We start from the raw sequence: 23,221 nt of genomic DNA on the forward strand, positions 1-23,221 counted from the left end.
GTTGTTTGATATGAAGGAATCCGAGATTGTGCTTTCCACTTTATCTCTGTATGGCCATCTTTTTAGAGAGGCGTGGACTGTGTTCATAACCCACAGCACAGTAGAACAGCGCACTATAAACCCAAGTGCAGGTCCTTTGTTGTCATGTAGGGGTTTTGCTTTGCCTTTCTGACCGATATGAAAGTTCTCTCTGAACGCGTTCTTGGGCTTCCAGATCTTGCCTTGACTTGTAACTGCCATTTCTTGACATTTCAAACATTGGAAATTGTGAGCTAGAAGTGCTTTGATATCTCTTTTAAGACGTCCCCACTTTGTATTCATCCCTAAGCTTCACTTTCAGCTCCTCAGCCAGCCACTTGGAGGAGCTGAGGAGCCCATGGATATTGAGCGTAATCACAAAGTTTAGAGTCAGAGAATTTATTTATGCTGTTGAATGGTCAGGTGACTATTCCTAATGACAGTTCTTGAGCAGTCCTAAAGGTGTCTAAGGTCTATAACTGGGTATCCAAACATTTGCACCATTTATTATTTTTTTTATATCCTACATTTTGCTTTACTTTTGTGTGGGTTTACACACCAAAAATGGTTGTAATATCTCCCTTCATCCCTTAGAATTAAATAGGCTATTTTTTTTGCTCTGCAGGTCCTTTGTTGCCATGTGGGGGTGTTGCTTTGCCTTCTACCCAACACGCAAGCAGAGTTCTCTCTGGGAGCTTTCTTGGGCTTCCAGATCTTGCCTCGACTTCCACAGTTCCCCTTAACTGCCATTTCTTGACATTTTGGATGGTGGAAATTGTGCAAGAAGTGCTTTTGATATCTCTTTTAAGATGGCCCCTGCTTTGTGTCCATCGTTAAGCTTCACTTTCAGATCCTCAGCCAGCTGCTCAAAGGAGCCCACGGTTGTTGAGTGTGATCACAGTTTAAAGAGCCAGAGAATTAATTTATAGTCTACAGTGGTCATCAGCTGAATTTATTTACACATGACACTTCTTAACCTGGCTAACCAGTCCTTATGTATCTAGGGTCTACAACTGGGTATCCAAACGTTTGCACATTTTATTTATTTACTTGTTTGTTTGTTTAAGTTATACATCCTACATAATGTCAAAATTGTTTCTTTTCATCCCTTAGAATTAAACAAGCTGTTTTTTTGTTGCTCTACAGATCCTTTGCTGTCATGTGGGGGTTTTGCTTTGCCTCTCTGTCCAGCATATTAGTAGTTCTGTCAGAGCTGCATATTTTGTATTTTGTTTTGCTCCAAAATTAGTCCGTGGGCCATTTTGCCAACCCATTTTTATCCTTTAGAACTAAACAGGCTGTGTCTTTTAAGACTGATATATGTAAATGAGCTCTGTTCTGATTGGCTGCCCTGTATTGTGCCTTAGTAAGCATTCGGAGCTGAAACACCAACATAATGAGTTTCCAACGCAGCATAACTTCCATACATGAGCTGAGGAGTGAATGGTGTGCTTTGGGACGTTGGAAAAGCTTATGTATTAAATATTAAACACCTTTATTTAAAAGAGAACTGCGAGAAATTAGGATTCCTGATGATCAAATAGAGAGAACCCATGCGTTAACATGTTCTGCGTGTATATACGTGTTTGCAAGCGTGGATGCAGCACTCTGAACTCCGTTTGAGCCTCAGAGGAGGACTGGGATCCGTGAACTGGGCTGGGAGCAGTAATCTATGGAATTCACATGACTGCAGGATGAAGGCCTCACATGATTCCTCTGATGTATCATTTGAACCTCCAGCTGTGCGTCAGTGCCGACACTTGCGACGAACTGGAGGGAGAAGCGCTTCTTTTTTTTCTTCCCTCGTTCTTTTTGCTTGTGTTTGCTGCCTTACAGATAATAAAATGGCAGGAAAATGTCAGACATGATACTCGGCCAATTTCTTAATTACTCCGCACTGAGTCTAATTCAGAGCGAGCGCTCAGACTCGCTGCAGGAGCGGAGAGGAGTGTCTGCAAGCAGAGGAGGTAGGGACAGAAACAGAGTTAGAGAAGAGAGAGAGAGAGTGTGTGTGTGTGTGTGTGTGTGTGTGTGTATGTGTGTGTGTGTGTGTGTGTGGTTCTGTAGGTCACTTTGAACTCTCTGTGACTGCAGCCCAGCAACTCAGCTATTTAATTAATTACTCATACTCACCACTAATCTGTGTCTCTCTCTCTCTCTCTCTCTCTCTCTCTCTCTCTCTCTCTCTCTCTCTCTCTCTCTCTCTCTCTCTCAGCTGGTGTTGTTTTCAGGTAAACTGAACACTATAGCGAGTATAGTGACTATATTCTTCCTGCTGGTGTACGCGGCGGTGGACCTGGCCTGTCTGGCACTGGAGTGGGCCTCCGCACCCAACTTCAGGTAAGCTGAACATGCTGACCTTTTAACCTTCTACTCTAACCTTTAACCTCCCGCATGTATACTGTGAGTAAACACGGTGTCCACTCACTGCAGTACCTGCTCTGTGGTGGTCCTGGGGGTCTATGATGATAAATGTGCTCTAATTTTTCTCACATTTTAAGTTTCCTTTGGTCCATTCATTGTGAAATTAACACACCACGGTGACCGGTATTTTCAGGTATGTCAAAAACTGAAAATAATCAAAAATGACTTACAGTGGGGCAAAAAAGTATTTAGTCAGCTACTGATTGTGCAAGTTCTCCTACTCAGAAAGATGAGAGAGGTCTGTAATTTTCATCATAGGTTCACTTCAACTATGAGAGACAAAATGAGAAAAAAAAATCCAGGGAATCTCATTGTAGGATTTTTAAAGAATTTATTTGTAAATTATGGTGGAAAATAAGTATTTGGTCAATAACAAAAGTTCAACTCAATACTTTGTAACATAACCTTTGTTGGCAATGACAGAAGTCAAACGTTTCCTGCAAGTCTTCACCAGGTTTGCACACTGTAACTGGTATTTTGGCCCATTCCTCTTGCAGATCTCCTCTAGAGCAGTGATGTTTTGGGGCTGTCGCTGGGCAACACGGACTTTCAACTCCCTCCACAAATTTTCTATGGGGTTGAGGTCTGGAGAATGGCTAGGCCACTCCAGGACCTTGAAATGTTTTTTTACGGAGCCACTCCTTCGTTGCCTGAGCGGTGTGTTTGGGATCATTGTCATGCTGGAAGACCCAGCCACGTTCCATCTTCAGTGCTCTCACTGATGGAAGGAGGTTTTGGCTTAAAATCTCACGATACACGGCCCCGTTCATTCTTCCCTTAACACGGATCAGTCGTCCTGTCCCCTGTGCAGAAAAACAGCCCCAAAGCCTGATGTTTCCACCTCCGTGCTTCACAGTAGCTATGGATGCAACTCAGCATTCTTCTTCATCCAAACACGACGAGTTTAGTTTTTACCAAAAAGTTCTATTTTGGTTTCATCTGACCACATGATATTCTCCCAATCCTCTTCTGGATCATCCATATGCTCTCTGGCAAACTTCAGACAGGCCTGGATATGTACTGGCTTAAGCAGGGGGACACGCCTGACACTGCAGGATTTAAGTCCCTCTCGGCGTAGTGTGTTACTGATGGTAGCCTTTGTTACTTTGGTCCCAGCTCTCTGCAGGTCATTCATCAGGTCCCTCTGTGTAGTTCTGGGATTTTTGTTCACCGTTCTCATGATCATGTTGACCCCACGGGATGAGATCTAGCGTGGACCCCAGATCGAGGGAGATTATCAATGGTCTTGGATGTCTTCCATTTTCTTACAATTGCTCCCAAAGTTGATTTATTCACACCAACCTGCTTGCCTATTGTAGATTCACTCTTCCCAGCCTGGTGCAGGTCTACAATTTTCTTCCTGGTGTTCTTCGACAGTTCTTTGGTCTTGGCCATGGTTGAGTTTGGAGTCTGACTGTTTGAGGCTGTGGACAGGTGTCTTTTATACAGATAACGAGGTCAAACAGGTGTCATTAATACAGGTAATGAGTGGAGGACAGAAGAGCTTCTTAAAGAAGAAGTTACAGGTCTGTGAGAGCCAGAAATCTTGCTTGTTTGTGGGTGACCAAATACTTATTTTCCACCATAATTTACAAATAAATTCTTTAAAAATCCTACAATGAGTTTTCCTGGATTTTTTTTCTCATATTGTCTCTCATAGTTGAAGTGAACCTATGATGAAAATTACAGACCTCTCTCATCTTTCTAAGTAGGAGAACTTGCACAATCAGTGGCTGACTAAATACTTTTTTACCCCACTGTTTGTCCATTTTTCCATCTTGGCTGTAAATACGTCTCAGTGTGCGCTGATGTTCTAGTACAGGCTAAAAAATATAAACAGAAACTCAGACTTACTTTGCTCTGCTTTCAGCTTCAGCTCAACTACAGCTGCTTTTCTCACATCTCCAGCAGGAACCTTTTCCTCAAAAGTAGTTTCTTGTAAAGTGTCCCTCAACATTCGACTTCTATGAGGTGAATTTTCCCATTCCACCTTTAAATATTGCCAGAGTGCAACTTCTGCACCATTTAAGGTGGAACAGGAAAATTTGAATGAGAGGTGGCTTCAGCTTCGTAACTAGAGATGAGTCCATTCATCTCCAAATTATCGATGTCTTTCTTAAATCTCTCTCTTTGCCGTTTCGTAGCTACTAGCTGGGCGAGACTGTTGTGTGTTGCTATGGTGACCAGCCGTCTGCGCTGGTCTTCAGGGTTAAAGGGTGAATCAGCAGTTCTACATTAACTCCAGCGTTTAAGACCATTTACTGTTAAACTGTGTTGAACGATCAACAGAGTTTTATTTTACTGTAAAGGAGGATTATTTTATTATTACCTACTAATTTAATTCAGCTGTGGAGCCACAACAAGACAGTAGAAGAGCCTCATGTATAGACTGTCTTAACCCTGAATGGAAGTTAATGTAAAAAGATTTTATTGTAAGTGATTATAGAGCATTTCCATTGCTCCATTCCATTCATGGAATTTTCATGCCATGGGAAGGGCAGCTGCTGTGCTCGAATGGACATGCTTGGTTTTCTTCTGGACAGCCACGCTGTGTATCCTGTGAATTTGATATGTAAGTTTGACCCCTGGATATAAAGGTTAAGCAAGTGTGTGCATGAGAATGATGGAGCGTTTTCACAGTCCTCCCCTTATTGGCTCATGTGATCCCAGTCGCCTGTGATTGGTTGGAAGTGTGGAAGCAGCAGGGCCTCCACTGAGTAATTCTTTTAGCTGCCAGTCGCCTGGTGTCGGGCGTGTTTTGTTGTTGTTGTTATTTGTTGTTTTTTTTTGTTGTTGTGTCTGCGCGAGAGGCGAGAGGAATTAAAAGCCATTTAGCGTCAGGGTCCCCGGAGACGCACACTGTGATTAACATAGCTAATTTAGCAGAAACCACCCAAACCTGCCATCAACAAGCTGGGCGGGGGGATTATAATGGAGCAAGTGTTTTGTGTGTGTGTGTGTGTGTGTGTGTGTGTGTGTTTGCAATCGATGGGGAATCGAGCAGTGGAGAGGGCGTTTTGTGAGTGTTTTAGGATTGAACGGAGGTTTTAAAAGGTGGATTATGCATGTGTGTGTGAGTGTGCGAGTGTGTGTTTGTGCGTGTAGGGGGATTTTTCTTGGCTGCTGTTTTATCAGCAAATGGCTTTGGTTTCCCAGAGTTGTCCTTTGGGGTAGACTTGGCTGAGCTTTGCTGCATTAAAAGGAGCATGTGTGAGTGTGTGTGCGCTCTAGGGGGCTGTTGAGGTCTGAAGGGAAATGAGGCTCTGATACGGGGGTGGGGTTGGTGGTGGTGGGGGGGTGAGGGGCGGTTATCGAGAGTTTGTCTACTACAATCCCAGCTGCCTTTGCAGCTGTTAGTTTCAGCACTAGTTGAAGGGCACCTCAAATTCAAGTTTTTTTCCTGAGTACACTCTCAGGATAACACCGTCACTGGGGCGGGACCCTTCACCTCACTGGGGTGGTACTGGTAGCGAGCAGTGTACCAGTTGCAGGTCTTTTTATTTCAGGGCTCGGAAACCCAAATGTTAAGAAGAGCCACTTTGATTTTTTCACAGAAATCAAACCCCCTCGGGAGCCACGTCATTTCATGCCCATTATATCATCCTGGCTGTAAATACGTCTCAATATGTGCTACTAGCTTAAGCAAACAAATGTGATGTGATCGAAATCGCAGATGTACCTTGTACTGCTTTAAGCTTCAGCTGAGCTATAGATTTTTTTAGAACTTTTCCTCAAAAGTCGAATATTTTCAGCTTCTTCTTTGCCATCTTAAATTTCGCGCTCCACCTTAAATGGTGGTTGAGGTGCCAGAATGTAACTGGTGCACCATTTAAGGTGGAAAGAGGCTGGCGAATGAGACCCTGATTTCAGCTTCGTGTTTTTTCAGTATTTATCAGTTTCTTGTTGCAGATTAAATGTATGAGGAAACGACAGCAACTCAGCCACGAAGTGGTCAGCCACGTAAAATGACAGAGTGGGGTCAGCTGATGCTGAGGGGCATAGTGCGCAGAGGTCACCGACTTTCTGCAGAGTCAATCACTACAGACCTCAACTTCATGTGACCTTCAGATCAGCTCAAGAACACCGTAGAGAGCTTCATGGAATGGGTTTCCATGGCCGAGCAGCTGCATCCAAGCCTTACATCGCAAAGCGTGGAATGCAGTGGTGTAACGCGCCGCCACTGGACTCTGCAGCAGTGGAGACGTGTTCTCTGGACTGACCAATCACACTTCTCTGTCTGGCAATCCGATGGAAGAGTCTGGGTTTGGTGGTTGCTAGGAGACGGTACTTGTCTGACTGCACTGTGCTGAGTGTAAAGTTTGGTGGAGGGGGGATTATGGTGTGGAGTTGTTTTTCAGGAGTTGGGCTCGGCCCCTTAGTTCCAGTGAAAGGAACTCTTAAAGCTTCAGCACCAAGAGATTTTGGACAATTTCCTGCTCCCAACTTTGTGGGAACAGTTTGGGGACGGCCCCTTCCTGTTCAAACATGACTGCACACCAGTGCACAAAGCAGGTCCATAAAGTTTGGTGTGGAAAAACTTGACTGGCCTGCACAGAGTCCTGACCTCAACCCCATAGACCACCTTTGGGATGAATTAGAGTGGAGACTGCGAGCCAGGCCTTTTCGTCCAACATCAGTGTCTGACCTCACAAATGCGCTTCTGGAAGAACGGTCAAAAATTCCCATAAACACACTCCTAACCCTTGTGGAAAGCCTTCCCAGAAGAGTTGAAGCTGTTATAGTTGCAAAGGGTGGGCCTTCATCATATTAAACCCTATGGGTTAAAAATGGGATGTTACTCAAGTTCATATGCGTGTGAAGCCAGACGACATGTATGTGCATATTCAGTTCGGTGCATGGTGTGTTTTCAAGTCATTTTTGTGTTCTCGTGAGGACATAAAGTTTTTCAAGAATACTTCTGATGTGGGCCAGAATTTTTATTTTTTTTTAAAGGAAGGAAAAATTCTTAAATTTTTAATATCAATAATAAATATTATTAATAATATCTGTATGTGTGTGGATGAGTTCTGCAATTTGATTTATCCGTTGTACCAGTAAGCCACAGATAAACACAGATGTCCAAACAGTGCAAACCACACTAATGTTAATCCCTTTAGCTGAATGGCTAAGACAGGAATGTTTGTCAAGTTTCAGATGAAAATGAAAACGCAGCCCACCCTAAACCACCTCCCACTGTCCAGTTCATATCATCTGAATTAGTCCACTTTACTTTTGAGGTAGCAGACATAAATGAATGTGTGGTCTTTTAGGGTTAGCCTTCCTTAACATTTACAACTGCTGTGCCTCCCTTTGTTCTGCCTAGGAAGCCACCTGACTCAGTAAGCTGGAGGGGGCCACAGTCTTGGGGAGGCCTTGGGCCTAAAACAAGCTACATACCAGCTGGTTCTGATCCATTTTATTGTAATATTTTCCAAATTCTGGCATTGTCTGGATAAACAGCCCCAGCCCATTATCCTTCCGTCACCAAACTACTGTTGTCACAGTGCATTCCAGTAGGCAGTGTCCTCCTGGCATCCGCCAAACCAGATTCGTCCATCAGATGACAGCGGCTAATTCCACTGATCCAGAGCCCAGTGTCGGCACGCTTTACACCACTCCAGCTGACACTTGGCATTGCACATGGTGATCTTAGACTTGTGTGCAGCCGCTCGGCCATGGAAGCCCATTTCATGAAGCTTCTGATTTACAGTTCTTGTGCTGATATTGCTTCCAGCGACAGCTTGGAACTGTAGTGAGTGATGCAACAGGTCAACCGCTTCCATGCCTGAGCTGTTACTCTTAGACAGTCCATTTCATAATAATAGCACTTACAGTTGTCTGGGGCAGCTCTAGCAGAAATTTTACAAATTGACTTGTGGCAAAGGTGGCGTCCCATGGCAGTGCCATGTTTTCATTGAGCTCTCCTGCCAGTGTATTGTCCATATACTTTTGGCCATATAGTGTATATTTTGTATATATTTTGTTTTTATGTTTAGCTAGTTATTTCTTTTAATTACACCAGGATCGCCAGGGTCCAACATGCTATGTAAACTTAGAAAAATATCGCTGCTGTCGGAACAAAACCTCTCATTTCCAAAATAATAACTTTACAAGAGAAAGAAAAAACTACTTTTATTATAAGTCAGTGGAACCAAACTTTGTCCCCCAAGTAATTCTGGTCCTTTGGTCCATTTTTCATGGATTTTCCGCACAGCATAAAGAGCAACAGGCATTTTCAAATTATGACAAATTGAGATACGAGGTTTTGTTCCAGCAGCGGAGAAATATCGAACTGATTTTTTGGCCACGTCCAACAGGTCTTCGTCTCCAAATTTCCACAAATGCAACTGCTTCACTTTCCTTTGGACTCGAGCGCTGCTAACTTATTGACTCTTGTGTGCTCTAAGCTGGCAGGCCAAAGCCTCTCCAGAATACATTACACGTTGTTTCTATTGTGTTTATACTGAACTGCGCTGGGACAAAGCCCAGTGACTGATTGAGGAGCTGGAGTGAGGTTGATTTCGAAGTGCACTAGATTGAATGCATAAGCCTGAATGGGCCAAAGCGCCCGCTGCAGACTTGATGCAGTAGTTCTTTATATGCTCCGCTATGCTGTGCAAGGATGTGGAGAGCTTTACTCAAGATGAAGTGGCCAGTTGGGGACCTAAGATGACTGGACGCTGTTTAGGAGGATTGAAATGGGTTATGGATGTCTTTGCCCTGGGGAGTGTGACTCTAAAGTATGGAGCGAATTGGAATGAAGTGAAGAAGCAGGGAGAGAAGTGTTGGCTTCTATGAGGGCTGGGCGATATGGTGAAAAAAATCTAATCACAATAGATCTTTCCATATCAATCGATATAGAGAATATTTGATAATCATTGCATACATCCTAATGAAGCTGAGGAGTTGTGGTTGTTACCAGCCATGACAACAGCATTTAATTGAGCTCATTCACAGTTTTTCCTTTTGAGTCTTGATTCCTCTTGGTGGTTCTTCAGCATGTTCTTAAAGTGGTTTTCCTTCTGGGTCTTGGATCTTTTCAGTGGTTCTTCACGCTTTTAGGGACTATTTTGAGTCTTGGTTCCTGTCAGTAGTTCATCTTCTAAAGGACTTTTGTTCCTCAGTCTTGGATCTTTTCAGTCTTGCCCTTCTGGGTTTTGGTTATTTTCAGAGTTTTGTCATGTTTTTAGGGAGGTTCTTCTTTTAAGTCTTGGTTCCTCTTAGTGTTTCTCTAACTCTACTCTTGAGAAGTTTATGGTTTAGAGTCTTGGGGTCATCTTAGACCTGCTTTTCTGCAGAGCTGCTCTGGGACAATGTTGTAAAAAGGCACCATACAAATAAAACTGAATTGGATTGGAGACAGAGAGGGAGACAGAGAGGGAGACAGAGAGGGAGACAGAGAGGGAGACAGAGAGGGAGACAGAGAGGGAGACAGAGAGGGAGACAGAGAGGGAGACAGAGAGGGAGACAGAGAGGGAGACAGAGAGGGAGACAGAGAGGGAGACAGAGAGTCCCCGGCGGGGGGAGAACTCTAACAAGACTGACTCATCAATCACAATTAACACCTCGTGAGAGAGAGATTGATGAGGGGGAGTGAGGGAGCGAGAGAGAGGGGGAAGTCAGAGGGTGAAGCTAAAAGAAAGGTCAAATTCCATAATTGCTTTTCTGTAATATCTGTTCTGTGTATGACTGTCGGAGGCGACAGCGGCGACAGTGCCAACGGACCGACTGAGCCGACCAAGGCGGCAGAAGCGTCAGGGCCGACCGAGGCGGCAGAAGCGTCAGGGCCGACCGAGGCGGCAGAAGTGTCAGGGCCGACCGAGGCGGCAGAAGTGTCAGGGCCGACCGAGGCGGCAGAAGCGTCAGGGCCGACCGAGGCAACGGGCCGACGGGGCCGACAGCAGCAACCTAAGCCGACATGGCTGACAGAGTCGACAGCGGCGACGGGGCCGACAGGGCTGAACGCGGCGACCAAGCTGACCGAGCCGACAGGGCTGACGGCGGCGACCAAGCTGACAGGGCTGAGCGACTCGACAGGGCCAACAGCGGCGACGTGGCCAACAGGGCCCACCGAGCCATCAGCTGTGATTGGGCCGACAGCAGCGACCGAGCCGACAGGGTCGACAGCGACTGAGTGTGTGAGTGCTTGTGAGTGAGTGTGTCTGTATGAGTGTTTGTTTGTGTGTGTGAGTGTTTGTTTGTGAGTGTTTGTGTGTGAGTGTTTGTGTGTGAGTGTGTTTCGGGTAATTTTAACCAGTATGTTTTGCTGATATCAGCAAGATGACATCACTCAAAGTCACAGTGCTACTGAAGTGTGAGAGAGAGAGAGAGAGACTGGGGGGGGGGTGCATGTCTGATGGCTTTTAATATAATTGCTCTCCTCAGATGAGGAGGTTATGAGCGAGCGAGTGAGTGAGGGAGGGAGAGAGTGAGGCAGGGAGGCAACAGAAAAAGACAGGCAAGAGGAGAGAGAGAGATGTGGAGTGGATGGATGAAAATGAGGAGGAGATAAAAAGAGTAAAAAGAGGAAGTGAAGAGACACAAACAGTGAAGAGAGAGAGATTAAACTTTTCACCTCAAACTAAGGTTTTCTCTGAACGGGGGCTGTGTGTATGCGGCTGTGTGTATGCGGCTGTGTGTGTGTGTGTGTGTGTGTGTAACATTGCTGGAATGGAAGCCGCTCACCTGGCTGATCCTCTGATGGCACTTTTTATGGGGCCGGCTCCATCAAGGTGAGCCAGTGCAGAGGGGGGCCAGGTGTGCGGTATTTAGAGCTCCGCCCCTGTAGCCACGTGGTGCTGGGTTTTGACAGCTGATGTCAGTGCCTAGGAGAGCTGCCTTTGACCCTGACGGTTCGGAAAAAGTTTGGTGGAGGGGGGATTATGGTGTGGGGTTGTTTTTCAGGAGTTGGGCTCGGCCCCTTAGTTCCAGTGAAAGAAAATCTTAATGCTTCAGCACCAAGAGATTTTGGACAATTTCATGTTCCCAACTTTGTGGGAACAGTTTGGGGACGGCCCCTTCCTGTTCTAACAAGACTGCACACCAGTGCACAAAGAAGGTCCATAAAAACATGGATAGAGTCCTGACCTCAACCCGATAGAACACCTTTGGAATTAGATCAGAGACTGCGAGCCAGGCCTTCTCATCCAACATCAGTGTCTGACCTCACAAATGTGCTTCTGGAAGAACGGTCAAAAATTCCCATCAACACACTCCTACCCCTGTGGAAAACCTTCCCAGAAGAGCTGAAGCTGTTATAGCTGCAAAGGGTGGGCCGACATCAAATTAAACCCTATGGATTAAGAATGGGATGTCACTCAAGTTCATGTGTGTGTGAAGCCAGACGAACGAATACTTTTGGCAATATTGTGTATCTCACAAGCTAGTTCCAGGTTTCTGCTTGATGCCCCCAGCTATTGCACGGATTTGTTCAGTTCCACCACCAGCACAGTTGATTTGAACATAATGAAAGGTTCATTTTTCAAACGAGGTATAATAATAATTACCAATCATACTGGGCTTCCTCAAGGACAGGTGTGGGGTGGATTCATTGAAAATAATGAGTACTGTATTGTATTAATAGTATTCGTATTTATTATAATATTCGTGGGCTTCTTTTGAGCAAATAAATTCATATTGCTCTTATATAGTAAAACTTTTTCAACAAAATACAATATCAGATGTTTGAGTTTTTAGTGTCCATTCTTTGCCTTTATTTTAGCTCCCAGTTCACTTTCAGAAATGCCAAACACATTTTAGTGATGTTGAGGTCTGGACTCTGGGGCGGTCAGTTCAGTGTCCTGAGAACACCACCAGTTTCTTTGATTTTCATCCTTTCATGGAGCTTTAGAGGTGCTTGATTTTCCCCTCACTCTTAAAGATGAAGGCTTTAAATGCTGTTTATCTGATGGGGACAGTTCTGGGGTCTACCAGGTCTTCCAGGTGGTTGTTAGGAGTCCTCGGTTTTACGCTGTGACCTTCCCCTTCGTTATGCAGGTGGTTTATCTTATAACCTCCTGAAAAATTAATAACTAGTACTTAATGCCTGTTTTGACTAGAATAGGGGCTTGCATGACCCCCGCGTCCTGACACTGGGTAAACCCAAGTGTGTTTGTATACATGCACCAAGAGCAAAGGCCCACACAGACTACTGACTCCACTGGAGATAAAGAGCCATTAGAACCGTGCGGGTAATTACCATCTTAATGATTGCACTCTTTCGTTGCCACGGTAGCTGAAATGAACCCAGCATCCAGCTCCATTTTCCCCACGACCCTCACACTCATCTGTACACTGAATAATCACTAATAACCTGAGATGCTTAAATAGCTCTAAACCCCCCCCCCCCCCCCCCCCCCACACACACTGAATGGAAATTAGCAGCGTTAATTATTCATAATCCTGTTTAGTGCAATTAATTACATACTAAGATTATGTGATAAATATGGTCCTAATTGTGGATGAGTTTCTTGAACAAGTTGGCAGGGCGCCGTTGTGGCAGGTATCTTGCGTTTATTTAATAAAAGTTGTAATTTGAAATAAAATCAAGAGGCTTATTTAAAAAAAAATGAAGCGGTGGGGAAAAAGTATGCAAACCCTTTGGAAACTGGGTAATACAGGGAGATTCACTCGAAAGAGGCCCTGGATATTCTGTTGTAACTCCCGTCAGGATGAACCGAAAAAAGTACGCTACATATCGTGATGCGTGTTTAATCGATTGCATTAAATGTGACGCTGGAAGTGAATCTCGTTTTGTGCCAGACACATTTTGACTGAACGTATCGGCAAGCATTAGGTCAAACTTCCTGGCTTGTTTGAGGCTCCGTGTACTTAGGAGCACATTGCGTGTTGTTTGGTTTACGTCGATTATTACAGAATATCCGGGGCCTCTTTCAAGTGAATCTCCCTGTATCTCTGTTCTTGTGGCTACTATATGAAAAACATCAAACGTTCATGGGAAAAAATCAGCGCCTGGCCAACATGTCTAATTTTTTGGATACATCTACACTCACTCGCCACTTTATTAGGTACAGTAAAAGGTTGGACCCCCTTTTGCCTTCAGAACTGCCTTAATTCTTCATGGCAGACTTTCAACAAGGTGTTGGAAACGTTCCTCAGAGATGTTGGTTGGTTATTTGAGTTCCTGTTGCCTTTCTATCATCTGGAACCAGTCTGCCCATTCTCCTCTGACCTCTCACATCAACAAGGCATTTTCATCCACACAACTGACCGCTCACTGGGGATTTCCTCTTTTTTGGACCGTTCTCTGTAAACACTAGAGATGGTTGTGTGTGAGAATCCCAGTAGATCAGCAGTTTCTGAAATACTCAGACCAGCCCGTCTGGCACCAACAACCACGTCACGTTCAAAGTCTCTTAAATCCCCTCTCTTCCCCCATTCTGATGCTCGGTCACCACCTCTACATGCCGAAATGCACTGAGTTACGGCCGTGTGATTGGCTGAATAGCTATTTGTGTTAACAAGCACCTGAACAGGTGTAGCTAATAAAGTGGCTGGTGAGTGTATGTATGCTAGTAGGAAACTGTCTTGTGGACACAAGTGGAAATGTTCGGGTAAAAAGTGTAAACAGTGGGCAGCGCTTTGCAGATTGGTCATTTACAAGGACATGGTTAGATTATGGTAAACAGTTATACCAGCTAAAAATCTCATGCTGGTATTTTTTGTTTTTAAGTGAATAAATTAGTAATAATAGCCATAACAAGTTATTAATTATCGGTTAAGTTGTACCAGAACGGCCTGGCAGACCTCAGTGAAATCACCGTCCCAGCAGTGAAGCATGGTGGAGGCAGGATCATGGTTTGGGGCTGCTTTGCTGCAGCTGGGCTTGGACTGACTGCCATTATTGAGGGAAAAATTACTTCTCATGTTCATCAAGGTCCTACAGGATCAGGTTAGTCTGGCCATCCACCAGCTGAAGCTCAGTATGAGCTGGGTAAAGCAGCAGGACGATGACCCTAAAGGTCAAAGTAGATCTTCTGGATAGTGGATAGTTTCAGTGGAACCGACATTCATTGTGCAGGTCTGATCTGAAGCACTTGACTGAGCTGGCTAGAGAGGTCCGGCAAGGCGTGAAATCCAGTGGTTCACTTAGTTTCCCCACCAGACTGTGAATGTTTGGTTGGTGGGTACAGTGAGTGTATGGAATATTATTCTTGTTTGTGTGTCAAGCTTTAGTGCATTGTCTCTACTTATGACTTGAAGAGTGGATTACATTTTACGACAATTTAATGCAGAGAACTCTGTAATTCCGAAGGGTTCACATACTGTATATTTACCAGATTTAAGATGGTTCTACCTGCCAGCAATGCAGCATCGCCACAGTTCAGTTTGCAGTTGATCTCATTTAGACACGTCGCAGGCTCGTTGGTAAATTCGGCCCAAGGAACAACCACAAAGCAGGCAGACAAAGACCATAAACCCAGGGCAGTTAAACGCAGTGCTGGAGTAAATCGCAGTGCAGCGGTCGAAGAGTGTTCCCAAATATCGGTTTCTAATTTACGCAGGTTCAGAAATGATCCCTGCATTTCAGGCTGAGGTGTTCCCAGTCAGGATCTGCTGAAGCGCCACAACTGGCTGTTGTTTTTCAGAAGTTAATTTTCTTTATTTTTGTTTGTTTTTACTTTACAGTGCAGTAAAAACCGGCAGCGGTTCTTGATCGCGGCATTAAAGCTGTTTAATGCACTCGTGCTGTGTGGTGATTAAAGTGAATCACAGCGCTGTAACAGCTGTAATACGAGTCTGACCGGGAGCTCGAAACTCGCATCTTCAGAAATAACGTCGCACTGAAGAACGAGTGATTTGTGTGTGCAGGTACTCAGACACACACAGACTGAACGCAGCTCTCTAGACTCCTGGAGAGAGATGGTGAAGCACCAGGTTAGCCGCACGTTTACGCTCAGCTTTGTTTGTTTCTGTTTATGGTTTAATTACTTTGACCCCGAACCCATTTCCACTCCTCTAATGGCTGCCACAGCGTTTACCTTCACTCAGACACGCCGAGGACGCGTGTGTGTGTGTGTGTGTGTGTGTGTGTGTGTGAGCATCAGGCTTTGGGTTGCAGGTTAATTGTGCCTGTGTTTTTTGTGTAGATGTTTTAGTGCATTAAAACTTCGCTTCTTAAGGTATGTGAGGCCTCTGTCTGTCTGTCTCTCTGTCTGTCTGACCATCTGTATTTTTCTGTCCATGTCTAGCGATCTTTGTCTCTTTATCTGCCCATCTATCTGTCTGTCTATCCATCATTCTGGCTGTCTGTTTATCTCTCTGTCTGTCCATCAGCTTGTGTGTCTGCCTGCCTGTATGTCTGTCTGTCTGTCTTTCTCTCTATCCATTCCGTCCGTCCATCCATCTGTCTATGCGTCCGTCTGTCTATCTCTGTCTATCTATCTGTCTCTCTGTCTGTCTGTCTTTCTTTCTGTCCGTCTGTCTGTCTCTGTCCATCCATTTATCTGTCTGTCTTTCTTTCTGTCCGTCTGTCTGTCTCTGTCCATCCATTTATCTGTCTGTCTTTCTTTCTGTCCGTCTGTCTGTCTGTCTCTGTCCATCCATTTATCTGTCTGTCTTTCTTTCTGTCCGTCTGTCTGTCTGTCTCTGTCCATCCATTTATCTGTCTGTCTTTCTTTCTGTCCGTCTGTCTGTCTGTCTCTGTCCATCCATTTATCTGTCTGTCTTTCGTTCTGTCCGTCTGTCTGTCTGTCTCTGTCCATCCATTTATCTGTCTGTCTTTCGTTCTGTCCGTCTGTCTGTCTGTCTCTGTCCATCCATTTATCTGTCTGTCTTTCTTTCTGTCCGTCTGTCTGTCTGTCTCTGTCCATCCATTTATCTGTCTGTCTTTCTTTCTGTCTGTCTGTCTGTCTGTCTATCTATCCATTTATCTGTCTGTCTTTCTTTCTGTCCGTCTGTCTGTCTCTGTCCATCCATTTATTTGTCTGTCTTTCTGCATATTTGTCACACGTAGTTGTTTCCGATCTTCAAGGTAAATTGAATGTTAGTTTTAGACTAATTTTAAATGAATGTTTTATTTGTTAAAGGAAAAAAGTCACGCAGTGCCGGCTGTTTAAGTGTGAATAAGTTAACACCCCCTTAGTCGCTCAGTCCAATTATTTTTTATTTAGTTGATAATTGGGATCAGAATTCTACAGAAGTTATGGCACGTAATGCGTTGTATGTTTTATTTTTTTTATCCAACGTGTTAATCTATAAACCTCTTAGTAAAGAAAAAGGCCACGCTTGGGTTTTAAAACGTGCCGTTTGACAGGGTTGTTTAAAGCTCTGCGGACGACTGTGCGTGTATTGATGAGGCAGAAATTCTCCAAACAGCGTGAGGTTTTCCATCTGCTCCTCCTTCTGCCGTGCTGTGGCTGTTGGGATTGTTCAGCAGCTCCTCTCAGAGGAGGGACTGCATTGTTATCAGAGCATGACAGAGATCAAAGCATCGACTCAATGATCTCCAGAGAAACTGATGCCTGTTTGACCGAACATTTATAACCACTTCCATGTTTCTACACTCATTGTCCATTTTCTCAGTTCCACTTACTCTATACATACTTACTATGTATTATATGGTTTTTAAACACCTCACTGTCGCTGCTGGAATGAGAGTAGTCCACCAACCAAAAATATCCAGCCGACAGCGTCCTGTGGGCAGCTTCCTGTGACCACTGATGAAGGTCTAGAGGATGACCAACACAAACTGTGCAGCAGCAGATGAGCTGTCATCTCTGACTTTACATCTACAAGGTGGACCGACAAGGTAGGAGTGTCTAATAGAGTGGACACTGTTTAAATACTCCAGCAGCACTGCTGTGTCTGATCCACTCAGACCAGCAAAACACACACTAACACACCACTACCACGTCAGTGTTACTGCAGCACTGAGAATGACCCACCACCCAATAGTACCTGTTCTGTGTATAAATAGTACCTGCTCTGTGAGGGTCCATGGGTGTCCTGACCACTGAAGAACATGGTAACAGAGTATCAGAGAAACAGATGGACTACAGTCTGTAACTGTAGAACTACAGAGTGCAGCTATACAGTAAGTGGAGCTGATAAAATGGACAGTGTAGAAAGAAGGAGGTGGTCAGAATGTTATGTCTGATCGGTGTGTCTGCATTTGCTTATATATTATTGGACATGGTTTAGAGAGAGTGACTCAGTTGTTTTTGTTTTGTTTGTTTTTTTTATTTGTTTTTGGTCACTCAGTAATTCTGTTTGTGTGTTTAATGAACTTGGGGCTCTCTCTCGCTCTCTCAGGCCTACGTTTCGGTACTTTACATGGCACACGTGTGTGTTGGGGATCGTGGGCTGTGGGGTGATGATGTTCCTGATAAACCCCATTTACGCTTCAGCCAGCATCGTCTTCATGCTCCTACTGCTGCTGATCATCCACTACCTCAGCCCCACCAGCAGCTGGGGATACATCAGCCAAGCGCTCATATTCCACCAGGTACACACACACACACACACACGCGCCTTCATGAGTTGTTCATGATATATGTTGTGGGGCTTTACACATACAAGAAACAGAAATACTGCATCATTATTAAGAGCACCTGTATTTAAAGAACTACAGCCATGTGGTAGTAACATACAGCGCACTGCAGCTGGGCTTCATCCTGGGACCTACGGACGGTTTGAAGGGTTAAACCAGGAGATCAGCATTAAATAAATGAGTGGCATAAATAAATGTGTTAACACATTATTGATGTGTTAAATTGGTCAATCTGATATTAATACACGAATAATTAAAATACAAAAAAAAAAATAACTTTGTGTTTTTGTGTCCACGCACGTTCACACACGCACACATACACAAATACAAACTCATTTCACGTTCAGGCCTGACCACTGGACTGTACCCCTCCCTCAGCAGGGCTTGTGGTTGCCAGGAGGGAGGGACTGTTGCCAGGGGAACGGTTGTCAGGCAGCCAGGCACCAGCCGCCCATCTCAGCGGCGGTGTGCTCCAACAGAATTATTACAGCCACTTAACTTATTACGCACATACACAGCAAAATATTCACAGTAATACACTTACAAGGACTAATGTACACCACATACCTTCTGCTTTGTGTCTTTCTCTGACTCTCTCACAGTAAATTACAGTTCCAGTAATATACAAACTCTTCTTCATTTCTGTTTCTCAAGAGACGATATTTATGTGCATATATAGGTTTCTTTCCCCAGCTGGCAGGGAGAGAAATGTGTAGTCGTCCAGCTCATGAACCAGTCAAACACTCAGCAAAGGCATCTGATTTACAGTCCAGTCAAACATGTCAAGGTGTAAAGTTTCCCACTTGTGGCCCAGTCAAACTCTGCTACAAGGTGGAGAATTTCCTGGCTTGTGTCCCAGTCATGCTCTGTTTCTGCAGATAAACATGTCCCAGTCCAGACAAACTGCTTCTAAGGTGAGAAGTCTCATGGCTTGCAAGTTTCTTGCTTCACAACTGAGTCTACTGGAGTGAATTGTACCCAGTTTGTGGCCCAGTCAAACTCTGCTACCATAGTCAGAAGTGTCCCTCTTTGCAGTCTGGTCAAGCTATGTTACTGCAGTGAAAAGTTCCCCTTTTACTACCCAGTTGCACTTTGCTACTGTGGTGAAATGTTGTGGCCAGACGAACTCCTCTACTGCAGTAAAATGTCCCACTTCATGGCCCAGTCAAACTCTGTTACCATGGTCAGAAGTGTCTGGTTTGCAGTCCAGGTAAACGTTACTGCAGTGAAGTGTCCCGGTTCATTGCCCAGTAACATTCTGCTACTGTGGTGACAAATGCCTCAGTTCATGGCCCAGTCAGTTTCCTCTGCTGCAGTGAAGCATGTTAACACCACCCAGTCAAACTGTTACCATGGTCAGAGGTATCTGGTGTGCACTCCAGGCAAACTGTTACCTCTGTGAAAAATATCACTGTTCACAAACTCTGTTACTCTGGTGACAAGTGCGTCAGTTCATGGCCCAGGCAGTTTCCTCTACTGTGGTGAAGCATTTCAACATTGCCCAATCAAACTCTCTTACCATGGTTGGAAATGTCCAGTTTGTAGTCCAGGCAAACTGTTAGCACGGTGGCGGTGACAAGTGTCCTGGTTCATGGCCCAGTCAAACTTACCTACTGCAGTGAAACTTGTTAACACAGTCCAGTCACACTCTGTTACCTTGGTCAGAAGTGTCCGGTTTGCAGACCAGAGAAACTGTTACTGTGGTAAAAAGTGTCCCGGTTCACAGCCCAGTAACACTCTGCTGCTGGTGATAAATGGCTTAATTTACAGCCCAGTCTCCTCTCCTGTCAATAATGACCCAGTCAAGCTGTGTTAACATGGCCAAAAATATCTAGTTCTCAGTCTGGTCACACTATGTTCCCGCAGTGAAAAGTGCTCTGATTTGCAGCACAGTCAAACTCTTACGCTGTCCAATGTCTCTCAAGCAGGTAGTAAATGGAGTAGAATCCAAGTTTCATTGCTACCCTCTTGGCTCAGTTCTTTTTCTGACTGTGCCGTGGAAAAAAAGTCCTGGCTGTGCAGAATTACTAACAAAGCCCTCACCCAGAGCCCACACATTGTATCGCCTTGTCTTGATGTCAGTACTCAAACCTCTCAATTGTTCAAACCACCTTTGGGCCAAAAGAATTTCAGCATGAGCTTTTAGGGATAGTTTGGAGAAGAAAACAGTTAAAACATTATTTATACCAGGAAGCCCTTTAGACAAAGGAAGGCCCTTTGATGACTACGATGCTGAGTGTTGAAGCTAAATATACTCCAAGGATTAGCATATCTGCTTTAGGCTAACGGAGCCTTTGCATGTATTTTTTTTCTCACTTTATTAAAAAGTAACAGCAAGAAAATTCAAATCTCAGAAGTTGTTGGAGTCTTCAGGCTCGTACATATAAGAGATGGGGACTAGAGTCAGCAGCTTGGACTCGAGTCTGATGTTGACCGATTTGCAGGCTGACATTTGAATGATTCTCGACGTCTGTCTCAAAATTTGCTACTTGTGAAAACGTTTCATCGTATAAAAACCCTGATTGACAAATGAAGTGCTACATGCAGTAAACGCGGTATTGAAAAGAACACGGCAGCTTGAAACTGTAGCCCACTAGCTGTTGTAGCTGAGGTTTCGGTAAGTTAACGATCGTATTCCTTTAAAATTTTTGCTACAGCCAAAAAAGGGGTGCAAGAGAGAAACTAATAGGGTTTATTTTTGCCACCTGTGCAGCAAGTCCAGTCGTGAAATTTCCTCACTACTAAATATTCCACAGTCAGCGGTCAGTTAGATTATAACAAAGTGGAAGCGGTTGGGAACGACAGCAACTCAGCCACGAAGTGGTCGGCCATGTAAAATGACAGAGCAGTCAGTGGATGCTGAGGCGCATAGTGCGCAGAGGTCACCAACTTTCTGCAGAGTCAATCACTACAGACCTCCAAACTTCATGTGGCCTTCAGATCAGCTCAAGAACAGCGTAGAGAGCTTCATGGAATGGGTTTCCATGGCCAAGCAGCTGCATCCAAGCCTTACATCACCAAGTGCAATGCAAAGTGTGGAGTGCAGTGGAGTAAAGCGCCGCCACTGGACTCTAGAGCAGTGGAGACGTGTTCTCTGGACTGACCAATCACGCTTCTTTGTCAGCTGCACTCATTGTTAACAGTTGTGTAAAATGAAACCACATAGTCATGCAGTCTCCGTAGATAAACACTGGCAGTAGAATGGGTCTTACTGATGAGTTCAGTGACTTTAAACATGCAAGAACCATTCCTGTTCCAGCATGAAGGGAGTTTCATAAAGACATGGTTTGAGGTAGTTTGGTGTGGAGGAGCCCCAGTGGCTTTCACAGAGCCCTGACCTCAGCTTCACTGAACACCTTTTGGATGAACTGGAACGTTGATTGAGAGCCAGGCCTTCTCGTCCAACATCAGTGCCTGACCTCACAAGTGCTGTTCTGACTGAATGGACGCAACATTTAGTGGACAGCCTTCTCAAAGGCAGGGCAGCTCCATATTAACAATATATTAACCCATCATTTTGGAATGAGGTGTCCAACAAGCTCATTTAGGTGTGGAGGTCAGGTGTCCACATACTTTTGGCCACATAGTTTGTGCCTACCTTGTTAGTCTGTGTTGTGAAAGACGTGTCTCTCTCTCTCTCTCTCAGGTGCGTAAGTATCTGCTGATGCTGGATGTTCGTAAGGATCATGTGAAGTTTTGGAGGCCTCAGGTTCTGCTGATGGTGGCTAATCCACGGGCCAACATTGGCCTAATCACCTTCATCAACGACATCAAGAAGAGCGGCCTGTACGTCCTGGGCCACGTGCAGATAGGAGACCTGGGTAAGAGAGCGAGTGTGAGCACATGTTTAAATGGACTTGCTGTTTAAAAGCTTGGAATTACGGTCATATTTACTTTATTCAGTGATAACTCACAATCTATATTCAAATATTATAAACTAAACACCAATCCGTACTTTTAGTTGTTGTGTTTGCTATTTTCCAAGTTTCCCAAAGTATTCTGGGAACGAAAAGCATTTATTAATGTAAAGACATTATTAAATATAATACAAATAATATGTAATAATGTTAATATGATATTTAATGTATATTTCTCCTCTAGTTTTCTACCTTAAGGTGTGATCCTCGTTTATCAAGTAACTCCATTCTGGATGTGAATATTATTACAGATTAGTTTTTTTATTAATGTTAATATTGTTTCAGTCTAGATATCAGTTTTATACATTTCCGGACTTGAATTCTCTGTATTAATGTGTTATAGCTCTAGTGTGGATAATAATTTTACTTTAACTTTCTTCTAGATGTTAATATTGTTATAATGTGTTTGTCAGTGATGGTTGTATTAGGATTTTTATTCTGGATATTAGTTTAATTAGAAGTCTGATTTTACTGATATTCAAAGTATTATACCTGAATTCTTAAAGTTAATTGAATCATAACTTAATTGTGGAAGGTCATTTTTTTCTAATGTTATTAGTCTTTTTTTTTTATTTATAACTTTGTTTATTTTGTATCTTTATTCTATATATTAGTGTTGTTTTAGCTACCTTCTGGATTTTAGATTAAGTAAGATTAGTTTATTGTAACGTCTTTATAGATGTCAATTTTTGTTTACCTTATTCTGAATGTCAATCTTATTATAATGTTATTAGTATTAATTTTATTTTAACTTTAACTATTCTCTCTCTCTCTCTCTCTCTCTCTCTCTCTCTCTCTCTCTCTCTCTCTCTCTCTCTCTCTCTCTCTCTCTCTCTCTCTAGGCCTCCTCCCCTCTGATCCTCTGCAGTGTCAGTATGACTCGTGGCTGTCTCTGGTGGATCATCTGAACATTAAAGCCTTTGTTAACCTCACGTTAGCCGACTCTGTAAGACACGGTGTCCGGCATCTGCTCTTCATCTCTGGACTGGGTTAGTGCGCACACACGCCATCACACACCTGCAGCACGCCCAACTGGTCAGAATCCATTTGGCTGTCATGGCAACTGAGGCTGTTTTTGTGTAGCACAATAGTACGAGTTTACTTGGCTCATTGCCTTCCTGCTTGTAAACAATTTCTTTCATTCTGTTTTTTTTCCCCACGGCATCTGTATTGTTGTTGTTTTTCGCATTTCTGGCCGGTTTTCTCCTCAGTGTTGGCCAATGCCAGTTCGCATTAACTAAATCTTCTCTGTTGAATGGCAACAAACAATCTGAGGTCAGGAGTCAGCTGAACACATTTGTACTGACCATTGGCCAGTTGAATACAGGGCTATACGATTATCTTTTTTTTA

The 23,221-nt window shown here is 44.0% G+C and overlaps 1 protein-coding gene across 2 annotated transcripts in view; it reads left to right on the forward strand.

Annotated features, from left to right (window-relative positions):
- Positions 1–23,221, forward strand: part of zgc:153039 (uncharacterized protein LOC767698 homolog) — a 110,555-nt gene that overhangs the window by 84,302 nt on the left and 3,032 nt on the right. For both annotated transcript variants that reach the window (XM_017685881.2, XM_037546903.1), the window contains 4 exons: positions 2,234–2,358; positions 17,716–17,908; positions 21,600–21,774; positions 22,713–22,859. In XM_017685881.2, the coding sequence (XP_017541370.1) occupies positions 2,234–2,358; positions 17,716–17,908; positions 21,600–21,774; positions 22,713–22,859 (640 nt within the window). The remainder of the gene's footprint in view (positions 1–2,233; positions 2,359–17,715; positions 17,909–21,599; positions 21,775–22,712; positions 22,860–23,221) is intronic.

Source organism: Pygocentrus nattereri, chromosome 17, assembly GCF_015220715.1.
Source record: "Pygocentrus nattereri isolate fPygNat1 chromosome 17, fPygNat1.pri, whole genome shotgun sequence".
Lineage (NCBI taxonomy): Eukaryota > Metazoa > Chordata > Actinopteri > Characiformes > Serrasalmidae > Pygocentrus > Pygocentrus nattereri.